This window comes from Lissotriton vulgaris, chromosome 6, assembly GCF_964263255.1.
Source record: "Lissotriton vulgaris chromosome 6, aLisVul1.2, whole genome shotgun sequence".
Lineage (NCBI taxonomy): Eukaryota > Metazoa > Chordata > Amphibia > Caudata > Salamandridae > Lissotriton > Lissotriton vulgaris.
Genome location: NC_141694.1, coordinates 1,253,957,783 through 1,253,974,349, shown reverse-complemented (window position 1 = coordinate 1,253,974,349; position 16,567 = coordinate 1,253,957,783). Strand labels below are relative to the sequence as shown.

Genomic DNA, 16,567 nt, shown 5'->3' with positions numbered 1-16,567 from the left:
TGTGTGTATAAAAAAGGGGGCCCAGACCCCGAACTTTAGATGTAATTGCTGGGGGTGGCCTGCAGTGGTTTTTTTATTGCCAAGGAAATGAGACATACTTTTATTTGCAACGTTTATCATCTTGAAGAAGAATCTCCAAGGGCTTGAACTGTGCTTGCCTCCTGCTGAAGTCTCAGGGGTACAAGACTTCACCACCAGCTCCCCCCCTGAATTTCCTTGCTGGGAATTATGTCTGCAGAAGCCTGCGTGTTGTTGGGAGCTGGAAGTGCGACTCAACGAGAAGAAGCATGTTGCATCCGCAGCTGTTGCATCATTAAAAAAGCATGCCGCCACCACAAGGGTCACATCACAGGAGAAGCATGTCTCAGTCGCAGCTGTGTGTCGTCACATCACTGGAGAAGTGTGTCGCTACCGCAAGGGTCGCCGTCGCATCACCGGAGAAGCGTGTCGCAGGGCCTGTCGTGGCTCCCTAAAGTTACAGAGTCGCCTCGGGAATGCACGCATCGTCTTCACGTTGTCGCATCGCATCAAGGGCACCATCTTCCTGCATTGAACCGGATCGTTGCATCGCATCAAGGCGCCATCTTGTTGCATCGCAACCGGGACGCACCACAAGATCGTCGCATCTCCACCTCTCCGGTAAGGAACAGACGCATCGCATACTTCGCGCAAACAGTGAGGAACAGACGCATCACCTACCTCGAAGCAAGGAACAGATGCATCATTCTCCCTGTAAACCTTTTGTTTATCTTGCGTGATGCATCCAAAGGTACTTTGTGAGAAATGTGTCGCATTTACCATCTAAAGTGAACTGAGGTATTTCTACCATCTTAAAGTCATTTTCTTACTTCTGTACTGTGGATTTTTGTTGTTTGGGTCTTGTGTTATGTCTATATAAAGAATACTTATTCTTATAAAACCTGTATTGTGTCCATCTGTAGGATTTTCACTGTATTACTGTGTGTGTTCACAAATGCTTTACACAGTGCCTCTGAGATAAGCCTTCCTGCTCGTGCCAAGCTACCACAGGGTTGAGCAGGGGTTATTTTAGGAGTGTAGCCCCTTACTCTAACTAGAAGCAAGAGTCCCTATTTGGACAAAGGTATAAGCCATTGCCAACTAAAGACACCCAGTTCTAACATTTGTGGTTAGCGGTGATGATTTGGACTTCCATTTGTGACTCATATACAGTGATTGGTGTGCACTACTAGTGAGTGCAGACCAAACGCAACCATATACATTTTTTTGGGTAGAATTATTTTTCCTTGGAACTGTTATTTTTACTAAAGACTGCCAGTTTGTATTGATGGATATAGATTTTGAGGAAGAAAGGTTGGAGGCCTACAATGTAAAACAGCTGAAAGCCTTCTGTAGAAAATTTAAAGTTGCTACTCCAGGCCTCACCAAGAAGAATGAGTTCCAAGAGGCGCTGAGGGCCTGGGTGGAAGCAAGAAATGCCTCTGAGCATGTGGAAGAGCCTACAGAGGAGGCTGAGAATGCAGAACGGCAGCTGGATTGGCCATTGGGTCCAGCCAGGGAGAGAGTGTATTCCCCCATAAGCAGCAGTGTTTCTTCCAAGGGCATGTCCCCAGGACAGCTGGAGGACAGAGAGAGAAATAGATTGCATAGAATGGAGATGGCCAAGCTAAAGTTGGAAAGTCAAAAGGACCTAGAGAGTAAGAAGTTGGAGCTTTAGAATAACAGAATAGCTTTTGAAAGGAAAAAAGAGAAATTAGCACATGAAAGATTTTTGAGGGAATTGAAGCTTAAGGCTAAAAGTTTTGAATTGAGTCCCTCTGGTGGCAGCGCATCATCTGTGCCTGCAGAAGGCAGGGTATATTTCCCAAAGAATGTCATCAAAGATTTCCATAAGCATGAAGATATTGGGCAGTGGTTTGCAGCCTATGAAATTGCAATGTTGGGCCACCGGGTCCCTGAGAAGGATTGGGGAGCAGGAATGTGGGGACGCTTTGTTAGTGATGGGAGGGATACATTGTAAGACCTGCCCAGTGAGAGTAGGATGCTTTATGCCCACATGAAGGAAGCCCTGATGACAAGGTATGGATTGAGCCCAGAACTCTATAGATAGAGGTTCAGGAATTGTAACAAGCTGGAGGCTACCACCTGGGTAGAATATGTGTCTTTATTTTGCAGAGCTATGGATGGTTGGGTGAAGGGTAGCAAAGTGAGTACTTTTGAGGAACTCTATGATTTATTTGCATGGGAGCACTTGTCTGGTAATTGTTTTCCAGAGCTACGCGAGCACCTAATTGATAGCAAGCTAACTAACCCTAGGAAGCTTGCTGAGGAGGCGGACCGTTGGGTGAATACCCAGGACCATAAGGGTCATGTAGGAGACTCCACCAAGGTTGGTAAAGTGTCCCAAACAGAAGAGTGGGTGGGACAAGGGTAAACAGAGGAAGTTCCAGAAAGGGCCCCAAAGTAATTCCCAAGGGAACCAAGGTAAGGGTTCCCAGCCTCCGCCTGAGAAGAGGTTGAGCCCCTGACAGGTAAACCTGTTCACAGGGGGCCCCCTACATGCTTTCAGTGTAAACAAGTGGGCAACCGCTGGTATGATCCTCAGTGACCCCAGAAGGATCACAATGCACCACCCTGTACACCACCCCGTCAGGTGGCGAGTGTAGCCCTGGGAGGGGAAGAGATGGGTGCCCAAGGTGGGTGGGGTCACGCAGAAATGTCCCTTGTCTCTTTAAAAGATTGTGAGGTGGTCCCCAGAACCCAGCTGCCTGATAACACCAAAAAGTACAGGCAGTGGGTGACCACGAATGGCCATAGGGAGAAGGCTCTGAGAGACACCGGGGCCAGTTTGACAGCTGTCAGTAGTCAGCTGGTGTATGAAGAGCAGGTGGTCCCAAATGCATGTTACCCTGTTGTTGCCGCTGACAACACAGAGAGCCACCTCAAGGTGGCTCAGGTTTCCTTTGAGTGGGGGGGTTTCAGGTACTCTCCAAGTAACTGTAAGGCCAGCCATGCATGTGGATTGTCTGTTGGGCAATGATTTAGACAGCTCTCCTTAGGCTAAGGTGGAGAGAAGGTTTCATTTAGAGATGTTGGGTTTGCCTGAGTGGGAGTGTGTGACCACTCGGTCTATGGCAGCCAGTAGGGGTGCTCAAGAGGTCCTGGAGCCTGAAATTATGGCCCAGGTACCTGCCTTAAAGAGAAGAGGTAGGAGGTGCGAGAAACCAGCCCACATTGTTCCCACAGTCCAGGAGGAGGCATACCTTGAGGGGGATGCCCTGGAACCGACAGGGGAGCAAGTTGCAGAACTGAGGGACCTTCTGAGCTGACCCAGGGAGGAATTCTGTGCAGAACAGAAGAAGTGCCCATCTCTTGTGGGTTGGCTTCAAGCAGGCAGCAGGTGATCAGTCTGGATCACATTGGATCTTCTGGGAGAATGACCTACTGTATAGCGAGCCTAATGCTGCTGAGCCTGGGTCAGCCCGTGTGCTGGTGGTACCCCAGCGCTTCAGAGCCTTCCTTCTGGGTTTGGCTCATGATGTACCGTTAGCTGGACATCTGGGGTAGGACAAGACTGTTGAAAAGCTTGTCACCCACTTTTATTGGCCCCAGATGTGCAAGAGTTCAGATACTCATTTTAGGACTTGTCAAACTTGCCAGGCAAGTGGGAAGAGTGGGAGGAAGCACACAGCTCCTCTCCAGCCCTTCCCTGTGATCAGCAACCCCTTTGGATGGGTGGGTGTTGACATTGAGGGGCCTCTGGACCCCAAGTCAGCCATGGGCAACAGTTTTATCCTGGTCCTGGTGGATCATGCTACCCGGTACCCGGAAGCCATCCCTCTCAGGACATTGACGGCCCCCGTGGTGAGACGTGCACTGATGGGTATTCTCTTCCATGTGGGGTTTCCCAGAGAGGTGGTGTCAGACCGTGGTACAAACTTCATTTCTAAGTATATGAAGTCCCTGTGACAGGAGTGTGGAGTAACTTATAAGTTCACCACTCCTTACTGCAGCAAGGTGGAATCTGACTACATGGTTGCCCCCACTTTTTTCTGGTGTTTTGATGGTTTTTGACTTAGTTTGGCTTGGATCCTTCTATTTAGGGCCCCAGTCTTTCTGCTTTCTCTTCTAAAATGATTCCTTTTTTTTTAATAAACTTTTTACTTTCCATCAGATAGTGCATGTTCATACAGTTGACATAAACTTTTCCATGCTCATGACGAGCTGAGCTCGTCATGAAGGACGGTGTTCCGGTGCTCATGACGAGCTCAGCTCGTCATGGGCCGTGGTACGCTCAGGTGCGGGGAGAATTCCCCTGCTGTGCGTTCCATGGGAACCAATGCACCTGTGACGAGCTAAGCTCGTCATGAGCACAGGAGCACTGTAGCTCATGACGAGCTCAGCTCCCCCCCAGCACAGCGGTGGAATTACCCCCGCAGCGAAGGGGATAAACAAATAAATTAATATGAATAAGCAAACATATTAATACATAGGCAAGAGAATAGTGAGAAACAAAAGAGAGGAAACAAATTGAAATTTCACAGTAACAGCATATGTAAGCAAAATGTTTTTTGAGGGGAAACACTTCTTATTTCATATTTAGCCAAATCCAGCTACCTTAAGCCATCCAGGGCCAATGGCCCCCACAGCACCTCTAATTTAACTAACGATTTGATGCCACTTGCCTTTGCCAGAGTTTCCTCTACACCATAAGTATCTCTGATAATCGCCCACCAATCCTCTGCCACCGGTGGTGTAGTAGAGACCCATGCCATGGCAATAGCCAGCCTAGCTGCAGCCATTAGAATCGTAAAGAGACCCGCTACTGCCGGATTACCATCTTTATATCCCAACATAATTTCAAGATCCGTGAGTGGGTGATCCAATCCTATTTTAGAATAAAGTATTTGCTCGATTTTCCTCCAGTACCTATTCAATTCTGGACATTCCATAAACATATATTTTCAGTTAGCAGCATACAGTCCACATTTGGGAGTGTAATACATCATGCAAGTAATACGTGTTTGCTGGAGCTGTTAGCTAACAGAATGGGCAGAGTCCTTAACATAGCCTAATACCTGTTCTATCATTCTAGGTGAGAGCATTGTCCCCAAGGTTTGAGTCCAACGTTCTGCTAATTTCTCATTGCCCAATGGTCTGAAACTATGTAGAAGAGCATACATTGAGCCAATGAGAGATTTAGACTTCTCCCTATAAATACAATCCCAGACTGTTGAATGTTTTATTTCTTTTACGGCCACATTAGAAGCAAGATAATCCCTAATCAGCAAATATTGTTAAAAAATGGCCCGGAAGTTTATAGGCCAGTCTTACATTTTCAAATGATTTAATACCTCTATCATTATATAAATCGCCAAAGCAGTTTACTCCATAGTTTGCCCAAATTTTACCCGCTTGATCCCTAAATACCTCAGGAAAAGTGGGATCCCCCACAAGGGGTAGTTTTTATGGAATATAAGTAGATTGCACCTAGTAGACATTGCTTTTACCCTTTTAAAATAGTTTGGATCTCTAATTCCATATAAAAATGTATCCCTCTGGTTCCCCAGCATAAATGTGAAGACAAAATCAGTCTGATCTAGGCCGACCAAACTACGAAAACGACCCGTAAAAGTGGCCCAGAAAAAGTCTTTGAAATCTGGGAATCCAAGCCCACCTTGATCATATGTAGCTTTAAGCAGCTCAATCGCCCTCCTCGGTTTTTTATATCCCCAAATAAAACTACTAAAAAACCCCTCTAATTTTTAAAAAAATATGTTGGGGACTTTCAAAGGAATAGAACGAAACAAAAATAGAAATGTAGGCAATATTTTCATTTTGATCAAGTTACATCTGCCTAACAGGCCTATAGGGATCCTATGTCAAATTCTTAACAATTTAATAGTTTCTTTTAGCAAGGATACATAATTTAAATCAATGATCTGATTAATCTTAGCTGTTATCTTTACTCCCAAGTAAGTTATAGTGATACAAGATCCGATAATGGAGTTCTGAATCCCGACAGTGGTAAGTACCTGAGTTTTGTCAGGATTCAATTTGTACCCTGCAACTTTGCAAAATCTGTATGCTTCTACCTTAATACTAATTGCAGCTTCCTCTGGGTTGATTGCATAGTCTGCAATATCGTCTGCATAGGCTGTGATCTTTAGTTTAGTATTTTCAGCTTTTAGAGGTTTAATTTGTGTGCACTTTCGTAGTGTGCCCAGAATTTCTGGTCTTTCAATACCATGTCCTGGTGTTAACATTAAGGAGTAAAAAGAATAAAATTAAGTCAGTAGATCTTGGTAATAGTGATGGTAGAGTTTGGTGGCTCTGGCAGAGGGCATGAAATTAACTGCATATATTTCTGAAAATGTTGTATTCCAAACGTTGTATCACAAAAGGCATCATAATTCTCATAGACTTGTTTGTAAAATATATGTAAAGGACACCATATTTCTACTTGTCAATGACATTAAGATGGGTACTGCCATTAAATATGTATTTACAAAGCTAAGGAAGGTCCTATTTACTTTAGTGCAGTTGAAGGTGTCATATAAGTTTTACAAACTTCAACTGCGCTAAACTAAATAGGAGTTGAAGTTTGTACAAGTCATCAGTCTGGGTCTACTCCAGTAAGAGAAAGCTTGCTTTCTGGTGGTGATGAAATAAACAGTTTCAAAGGTTTTCTTGGGATTTATATAATTTACCCAGAAGATCGTGGTGTCTTTTATATTGAGAGTGTGAATGCCTAGTTCAGCTGGTAATGTTGGAATCAAAAAAGAAAGAAGCAGAAGTGATTAACATAAAACCTTCCTCATACATTTTGGCTGTGTGTATATAGTACTATTGCATAAACTATGCTGTCTTGAGAAATATACATTGTAAATAGTCATCTATGTAAAGAATCATTTAGTGGCCTTTATTAACCTTGATGAAACAGCATTCATTTGAAGTTAACAAACCTTTGGAAACTTTAATCCAAAACTCAAAGAACTTTGTGCCACCTTTTTTCCAGTCGCAAACGGTTAGATTCAGCGATTCGGCCCATTTGCGACCGGAAACCGGCCTTTTCCGATGCATGAAGTCATTCCCATTTGCAAATTAGGTCATCGCAATTTTTTGCGATTCCCTAAATAGCTAATGCATTGAGGGAATGTCAATTTGCAATTCCCTAAAGGCGATGCATCAGCTCTTTCCTAAATGCAAAGAGTGCCTTTAGGAAATGCTAATTACCATCAACTTCAAGTTGATGGTCATTTGCACATTCTTTGAAAAATGCACAAAAGTGCATATTTTAAAGTGAGATGTGGTGCACACACATGCCCTTAGGGCGGGTGTTTGCGCCACATGAGCACTGTTCCATTTTTTGGGGGGTGCATCAGGGGGGCCTTAGGCCCCCTGGCACCCTTGGAATTGCATTCGCAATTTGCGATTACCAATTTGGTAATCGCAATTTGCGAATGCATTTCCATTCATTCCTATGGGCCTGTAGGCTCATAGGAATGAATGGAGTAACATTCCCTAATAGCGTTTCACAATTTGCAAATCGCTATTAGATGATGTTAAGGAATCACAATTTATTTTGAGATTCCTATATGCATAGGGATTTGCAATTCCAAAATAGCAATTCCTCAAAAATCACTATTTAGGGATCGCAAATCCAAATGTTGATGCATGTGGCAGAGAAAGATGTAATCACTGTTGGGTAAAATCCATTGAGGGATGCGGCAGTAAGATAAGGCAATGTATGATAGAGCAGATTGTATACCATGGCAAGAAATTACTGTTTTTTTCGACTACACATTGATAGAAAACCAAAAAATAAAATGTACTGATGCAAAGAAAATACTCAAACACATGGTGAAGGAAATGCTCAAACACATGGTGGCCTTTGATGTCCCGTCTCACCCTTTCGCCAGAATAAGGAAGGAGGCTTCGGCTCTCGCTCATTATTGTGCCTGTGGGGAACCACTGTGGCTGCTGTAAAGGTAAAAATTGCATTAGGCAAAATATACTTTAAGACCCATTTTCACTTTCCACTCCAAACTCCCCCTCCATGACCACAACGAAAGACTCTCATTAAACCTTTGAGTGGCACCCAAGTTTAAGTAGGACCATGATCACACAGAGTTTGTTGCCAGCAACCTAGTTTCAAGTAAAACATGTAACAAAGGAGCTGACAAAATGATTTCGCTGTAAAGTCATATCTTTAGCCATGGTACCCTTAAGGGTTTAAAGGCTTTAAAGACCTGTGTCAGAGCAGTGTATTTGGCTAGTTTGCCTGTAGACATTCCATGAGTATAAATAGACTGTATAAAGTATTTTTCTGGCAGCAAGGATACATGTTCACCTTGTTAGTATGTAAGGGACTGGGCCGGTTCATAGCCAATGGAAAGAGGTGGACCCTAGTGAAATATACTAATTCAAAACAACAACTGTAAACTTGTAAGATTAATGAAAGTCACATAATTTTGCAGAGAAAGGTGAGGTATATCTTGACATGTGCAAAGTGAGGCACGTTTTCCTAAACATTAGTCTGGCTATGCAGTGTGTACTATTTATTGGTACTACATTCATGCATATATATATTTTTTTTTAATTGCACTATGATCTCACTGCCCATATTCATGGGTTCACTAATGATTAAGAGTGCCCTGAGAGTTCTTCTCTAGAGCTGATTTTAAGGTATTATCCACTATTGCCCACTGCAAAGTTTGTTAACATTAGTTAATACCATATACTGAGAGCATAACCCATTAATTGACTACTATGTATGTGAGGGGATAAGACATGTATAGAAAATTAAATTTTGCTAATGGTTATTTCAAGGCACGCTCTTTCAATTACTATTCTAAGGAAAAAAAACAACCAACGTTCATACAGGGTGCATCGATATGTTTACTTTGATGTTCCTCAAATTAGCTAGACATAGATTCCCCTCAAATGTGTTGCCACGAACAATAGAAATTCACTCCATACGGCCTCTCAGCATCAATCAATCACTAGATTTGTAGAGCACTTCTTGTCACCCGTGAGGGTATACAGCTGATGGCACTGTCCAGCTGATTAGCTGAATAGCCAGGTCTTTAGGGGCTCCCCATCTCATCAAAACTCTGGAACAGATGGGGCGGTCCGGAGATAATGGGGTAGCTCAATCCATGTCTTCCTTGCTAGGTGGGAGAAGGAGCGACCTCTGCATCTGCTACATAAGATGCGTGGTTGAAGGTTAGAGACGGAAGTGGAGTGGAGATGTCTGATGGGCTGATGGAAGGTCAGGCGATGGTTCAAGTAGGTGGGTGCGCAGTTGTGTAGGGCCTTGTATGCGGGGGCCAGGAGCTTGATACCCAGTGAAGTAGTGTGGCTCACTGGTTAGAGGCGGCAGACCCGAGAGCAGAGGACGGCCCGGGACCAGGGTTCGATTCCCGGCGCGGCAGGTTTCTGGACCAGGGTCAGCGGACTCGATAATTCTCTCGCCTCGGTGCCCACTCTGATCAGCGATCACACTCGGCAACTCTGGGCATTAGCTTGCCTCATCTTCACTAACGGCCCCACCAGACCGCCGGGGATGCCTGGTCTCACCCTGGAGATACCCATTAAGGGACCATCTCTCAGGGAAGCCAGGAAGGGTTTCGCAGCGGTCGAAGCGCCTTGGGACCCTACGGGTAAGTAGTGCGCTATATAAATGCCTATACATTTACATTTACATCTGTACAGGGAGCCAGTTGATTTCCCTGAGGTAGGGGGTGATGTGGGTTTGTCTAACGAGATCCATGGCGAGTCTGCCTTCTGTGTTCTGCATGGTCTGTAGTCGATTTGTAGCATGCTCATTGGGGGTCTGAGTTAAGAGGGCCACCAGGATGCATCCATGGGGGAGCTTTTGTTTCCAAAGATCTGTCCCTCTATCTTGTCTGTGTTGAGATTCAGGCAGTTGTCGTTCATCTATTTGGCAATGTTTGTAATGCAGTTGTTGAAGTCAGTCTTGGTGTTTGGTGGTATCTTCGGAGAGGGAGAGAATGAGTTGTGTGTCATCAGCATAGCATATGATACCAGTCCATGGTTTTTCTTTTATGATGCTGGGCAGAAGTGTCATATAAGTTTTAAAAAGGGTGGGGATGACCGAGGATCCTAGTCCACAGATGATTTCTTTGGTTCGAAGGTGAAGGGTAAAATTACTTTTTGCATTCTTCTGGTGAGGAGAGGCGATCCATCTGAGAGCAGCTCCTTGGATGCCTCTGTTGTGCAGTCTTGTAATAAGTGTGTGGTGGGAGCCACTACGTAGGCTGCCAAGAGGTCTCTCCTCTTTCTGAAGTTAGCAACTTTATTTTGTCAAATTTCTTTTAGAAGGGTTTCTGACGTTCAAGCGTTGGAGACTTCAAACAGATTCTATTCTCCTGAAGGGGTACATTGTAACATATGGAAAAGGACTAAAATAATGTCTGAGCCTGTTTTGTATCCTTTTTTTCCATGAGTGTGAAAAGCTATGTGTGGTAAAATGTATGAGAGTAAGGTGCTGGAGTTTAGGGCAGATGGTGAGGAACAGTTGTTACTGAGTTACGTCAAACCCTATAAGGCAGTCTCCATAGCCACTTTAGCTTGTTGGGCGAGAGTAGTAATAAGTGAGGTAAGAGTAGACCTTTCCAGATATGGTGCCTATTCCTCAGAAGTGCAAAGGCTAGTAAGGTTTTCTGGGCAGGTAGTTTGCTAACAAATATTTTAAAAGTAGCAGATTGATCTAATGTGAATACTTTTGCAAAATGTTATTTAAGACCTGTGGCCACTGGATGGCTTTAAACTTGCAAAATGGTAGCCTTCAGAGGCTAACATTATCCCTTCCTCCTCACCCTACGAGGAGAAAATAAAAAAAATGTAAAAACAAAAAGAATGACTAGGATAAAGGTATTATTTAAGTTTGTTATCAGGTTTATAATTGATAGTGTTATAGCATCAAGTACTTGTGAATTCATTTTTTTTGCACAAAAAAAGTACAGCACAATTCACGCATTTTAATTTCCCAGATATAAAGTACATGTGCATTACAATGTCAGTACTTTTTATTTGTGCTTTTATGTCCTCAAAGGCTGAAATAAAGAATTTCTTTTGACTTTGCTTGAATTCTATTTGCAGACAACTTATTATAAAGCTTGACAGAAAATGAAGATGTTGTCCTGTTTTGTCGTAGCTTAAAGATGATGATGACTGTGTGCCCTGGATATACATATTGTCTGGACATTCTATTGCTTTATGATGTATTTTTGGTCTTTAAAGGGCTGCATGTTGCGGCAGCAATAGAAGGCCATTGCATGATTTAAACCTCGATTGTCTTTAATGGAATCAAAATTCTTCTTGTATGTTGATTGGAGAATCGCTATTCTGGCTTCGCCTAGGTTAAAGATGAGGTGAGGTCAAAAGCCAGCTGGGGTCCCTGATTGGACCGAGTTCATGATGGAGGCAGTGTCCTGTGGGGGGAGCTGTCCCCATTCAGTTAGTCGGATGTCTCTGGTGATAGCGGGGTTGTTGTGTTGCTTAAAGAAGTCAGTGGCCTTGGGCTAGGGTTTAAAGTATCTGTAGACGTTGCAAGGTTGTTGCAGAATTCCTGTGCGGGGGTAATGTTGTTAGTTGCCGCTGAGGGGTTGGAGAATTCTTTGACGCTGTTGAAGAGTTGTTTGCTGTTATTAGAGCTTGATTCAAAGCATGAGGGTAAGGCCTTTTTCTTCAATTCTCTCAACTGTCTGAATCAGAGGTTGAGGGTTGTGTTGAAGTTGGTCTTGTTGGTTGTGTCCTTGTTGGTGCGCATCTCCTTTCCAGTTGTTTACGGTGCTGTTTAGTTGTTCGGAGGTCTTCAGTGTCCCAGCTAGCCTACTTAGTGAACTTTCTGTGGGTTGTTGCCAATGGAAGCAAAGCTGTTGGTGCAGTTTCTGATGTTCTGGTCTGGGTTGTTGGAGGACATGAGGCGGGTGGTGTTGAGGGTATTGATCCATGTGTCCTTTAAGACTTTGCTTCAGCTGTAGTGGGGGGATTGGGTAGACTGGGGGCAGCAGTCAGTGAGCTGGTGATGTTGAGGTGAATGATGGAGTGGTCAGTCCAGGTGAGTTCTGTGGTGTGGTTGTACCTGAGGTTGTCACTGGAGATGAAGATTGGGTCTAGTGTGAGGCCTGCGGTGTGCATGGGGTCATGAGCGAGTTGGGTGAGTTGGATGTTGTTCATGCTGTCGAGGATGTTGGTAGTGTTGATGTCATTGAGATCAAACACAAACATAATGTCTTTTAACTGGCAATATTATCTACCCAATACAGTCTCATGAAGAGTATGAGGAGCATGTGCATATAAATCGTAAAATGTTCATTTGGTAAATTATGTTAGCCAACACATATCGAGCCCTCCTACTATGTCCTTGAGGGGTTTATGGCAAGGTCGACTGCAAACCTGTATAATGACCCTGTTGACTTGATTGTCCTTGAAGGCATTGTAAAATCACCATCAGAAGTGGTCACTTTTACTAAACTTATTCCCTCTACAATGGTAGGTAGGGGAAGTGAGGAATGCAATAGGAGAGATGAATAAGGAAGCAGAAATAAAGCGGTTTCTGACCTAGCAAATATGCGAAAGAGGAAAAGGGTAAATACTGGTAGGAAATCTTGGCATGGTGCGGTATTATGGGCTGACAAGAAATTATAGAAAAGGGATTGTGTAGAGACTGGGCTGTTTAGTTATGGATTGGAAGCAAGGGTTGGGAGATGAGATTGTACTTAGGAAAGATTCAATGTAAGAGAACTGCAAATAACATTCAAGGATGGCTACTGAAAGGCTGAGATACACAGGTACTTTATATCCATTAAAATACCCTTACTCTTACCAGTCTTCTCCCAGCAATATGGTGTGTGGGGTTGTATAACAGTGAGAAGCTTCTCTGTCTCATGGTGGTTCCAGAAGGCAATACAGGAAGCTGACAAGAAGACAAAAAGGATTTCAGACAAGATCAAGGCCAAGCCCAGCCTTTAGTAATGAGACCCACACTTCCTCTATGCCCACACATAAACACCCTTAACTTTGTCAGAATATAACAATTTTAATATTGCGCTACCATAATATTGTAGAAAAACTATGAACTAAAATATTGATAATTAAGTATATAACATTTAATTTAGATGACTTATTATTATTCTAACACCTACACTCCTTTAAGATGTAGATATCACTACGGTACCTATACACAGAGTTATGTTCATATGGTACTTCTTTGTACAGGCCTGACCCTAGAAAGTGCTCGCATCTCTTCGGTATTTGGACAAAATATCGGAAACACAAATGTTGTGGGACAGAATATCATGTCAAAAATATAGAGGACAAGAATATCATGTATGTCAGTTTCTAAGGGTAAGTAAAGTTTTGCTACATATAACTCCTCATATATGTACCTTGACGATATATCTATAAATCTTCAAGGTACGTAGATCTGGAGTTAAGAATAGTAAATTTACATTTACCTAGTTGCACTTACCTACTCGATATTCTTGTCCTCGATATTTTTGACACAATAGTCTGTACACACTCTATTTGTGTTTCTGATTTTGTCACTAATCAATCTCTTCAAATGTTCTTCCTGAAGTGACCTCTAATAGGAAGACTATCTTGTAAAATATGCTTGTAAATATTCCTCTATGTAAAGGATGGAGCAGTGGCTTTTGCTACCTTGCTGAAAGAATATTTGAAGTTTATAAACTTTTGAAATACTCAACCAGACCCTCCAGGATTTTGCATTTTGCAAAAAAGTCGCAAAATCTGCAGTTTTGTAAAAAGGCTGTTCTTTTTACAAAAGTGCCCACTACATTTGGGGAATGTGATCTGATGTTTTTTTTTGAGTGAAGAGGCTGACAAAAGGTTGTTAAAACATAATTGAAAGGGTCGTGAAAACATAACTTACAGATATTTTCGTCTCTCAGTTCCCAACTTTTTGGAAACTAGGACATCTTGTGGCCAGGGATGGTAATTGTTTTCAAAATATCTCTATTATAAAGTTCAAAGGTGAACAGTAGGTCGTACTTTTTTAAAGAGAAAGGAATCAAAACGAAGGGAAAGGGAAATGAGCACGCGTCTCTGGAAGAGAGTTAATGTGCTAGAAGTCAGGAAGTGGAGATTAAAGGCTCCAGGAGTGATTTGGGTGTCCTCTGGACAATTTACACTCCTCATTTAGTGGCCATAGCGAGTAAGGTTTATTTGGTTGGCCATCACTGAGCTAAGCATCATTAGTGTTGTGAGATTTGCATGAACCTGTGTGGAGTAATTTCTCTAAGAGATCAGATTTTTGTAGGTGTGGACATCATAAGTGTACTCCTACGTTCAGCCAGGGCCAAAACACAGGCCCCGACGGCCCATGCGGTGCAGGAGGCCCCAGGCCTTCTGCCTTCCTCCATTCAGCCAAAGAGCAATTTTTTTAGTATCAGATAAGTCTTTATTTCAAATCATGTCATAAAAGACAACATAAAAAAACCCATCATCAATACCTTAAAAGTACATTAAGCACAGCTGATTAATTGACAATTATACATAAATAAGGGCTTTTCACGCAACCTACTGGCAAAATCTGTCCTCTGATTATTCTTTATCAATAATTAAAAAGGTAGAAACTCAATTTAAAAGTAATAAGTTTTATCTAAAAATCTTTAAAAAAAATAAAAAAAATAAAGGACAATTCATTTTACATAATAAGGAGGAGACATTTAAACATTTGGGACAACAGCTGATTTTAGTTTGGTCCCTCGAATTGCCCACATCCAATTGAGAAATTTAGACACAGCAATAATTAGGCTTTCCGAACAGTCTGTTTTAAAAATCCGTAGGGCCTCAGTTCCTTTTTTGATACCTTTTTGAAGACATACTGGCCTAAGCCACCTAAGCCGCGGCAGTTTGTACACAGGGCATATTAACAATATATGAGCTAGACTTTCCAGTTGTGAACTACAAAAGGGACACATAGCATCATTACCAGAGGACTATTTACTTGCAAAGGTATTAATTAACAGGGTACCTACCCTATATTGATGGAACCGTGTCCGGTCCTCAGGGATTGTAATAAAATCCCAATATGGTTCATAAGCTGGTAAGTGTTTAAGCTCAAGAAACTCCCTATGTAGTGAAGAGGTGGAACATCTTTGGAATTTTGTGTTGTGACCATCGACCAGTATAGTTTCTTAAGAATCTTGCGTGATGGAAAAATATTGTGCGCTGGGTTATCCCATAGCTCAGCCAAGCCCATGGCATTATAAATAGCCTTGGATTAACGAAACCATTTTATTCTATTGGCTGTGTCCATGTTCCTAACTTCAAGGAGTGCTTGGGCATAGTGGGAGAGCTCTGGGGTAACCCAGATCCTCGGCCAGTATGCTATGGGTCTAAAGCGCGCTACATCCTCTAATCTCTGGCAGCCCAGGTCAAGATAGAGCAGCAAAAGCGGGGTAGATGGTGGGAGCCTCGCTATTCCTCATACAAATTTATTTTGGGCATTTGTCAGTTCAGAGATGTTACATGACCCCCATAGTTCGGCCCCATGCAATATAGATGCTCGTATTTTTGTGTCATAGATTTTTAGTGCCGGAGATATGGGTTGGGTGGCCGAAGAGCGCAGTTCTCTCAAGAGAACTCCCGCCAGCTGGGCATGTCTAGTAGCTAGTTGATTAATGTGTGGTTTCCAATCCAGCCTTGAACCCAGTGTGATACCCAAGTATGAGAACAAATGGGTTTGCTCTAGCAACTCCCCATTCATTATTGCTCTTCCTTTCACTTGCTTATACCTATGCATTACCATAAATTTGGTTTTAGACACATTGATGGTAAGGCCATAGTCACTACAGAAGGTCTCAAACCGCCCGATTGCTCTCTGGAGCCCTTGTTGGGTCTTGGATATTAAAAGAGTGTCATCTGCGAACATCAACAGGGGTATAGACTCACCACAGAGCTTGGGTGCATCCGTAGGAAAATCCCTGTAGTAGTCGGTAACCCTGTTGATGTACAGAGAAAAGAGCAATTAATATTGGTGGTATAAGGGAGACTCAGGGGCCCTTCATCACAATCTGCAGGGGGGTGTACCTGCTATTTTCTTTAGGGCAGAGCCGCGGGCTGGACACTGCTTCACTACTGCTTGTGGCTGGGCCAGGCTCCGCTGAGACCCCTGTGCATTGTACTCTGCTTGGGGATTGTGCTCTGGGCTGGGTCTCGCTCTGCTGCTTCCCTGGCTGGGCTAGGCCCCGCAGAGTAACTGCATCCTGGTTGGGGGCTGTATTCCGGGCCGGGCTTTGCTCCGCTCTCCAACTGGCCAGGCCTGGCTCCGCCAAACACTCTGACTACACCTCCCAGCAATCTCGCAAAACGCCAGTACCAAGAGCCAGGAGGCGTATAAAGGGGAATTTGGGGCCGAGTTCCCTGTTTACCTGCTATTTTCTTTGGGGCTGATCCGAGGGCTGGACACTGCTTCACTACTGCTTCTGGCCGGGCCTGGCTCCGCCGAGTCCCCTGTGCATTGCATTCTGCTTGGGGATTGTGCTCTGGGCTGGGTCTCGCTCCGCTGCTTCCATGGCCGGGCTTGGCTCCG

At 43.5% G+C, this 16,567-nt stretch overlaps 1 protein-coding gene across 1 annotated transcript in view; it reads right to left on the bottom strand.

Annotated features, from left to right (window-relative positions):
- LOC147708714 (uncharacterized) overlaps positions 1–16,567 on the bottom strand; it is a 260,037-nt gene that overhangs the window by 164,222 nt on the left and 79,248 nt on the right. The window contains exon 10 of the mRNA XM_086925764.1: positions 7,891–7,962. Within this exon, the coding sequence (XP_086781890.1) occupies positions 7,891–7,962 (72 nt within the window). The remainder of the gene's footprint in view (positions 1–7,890; positions 7,963–16,567) is intronic.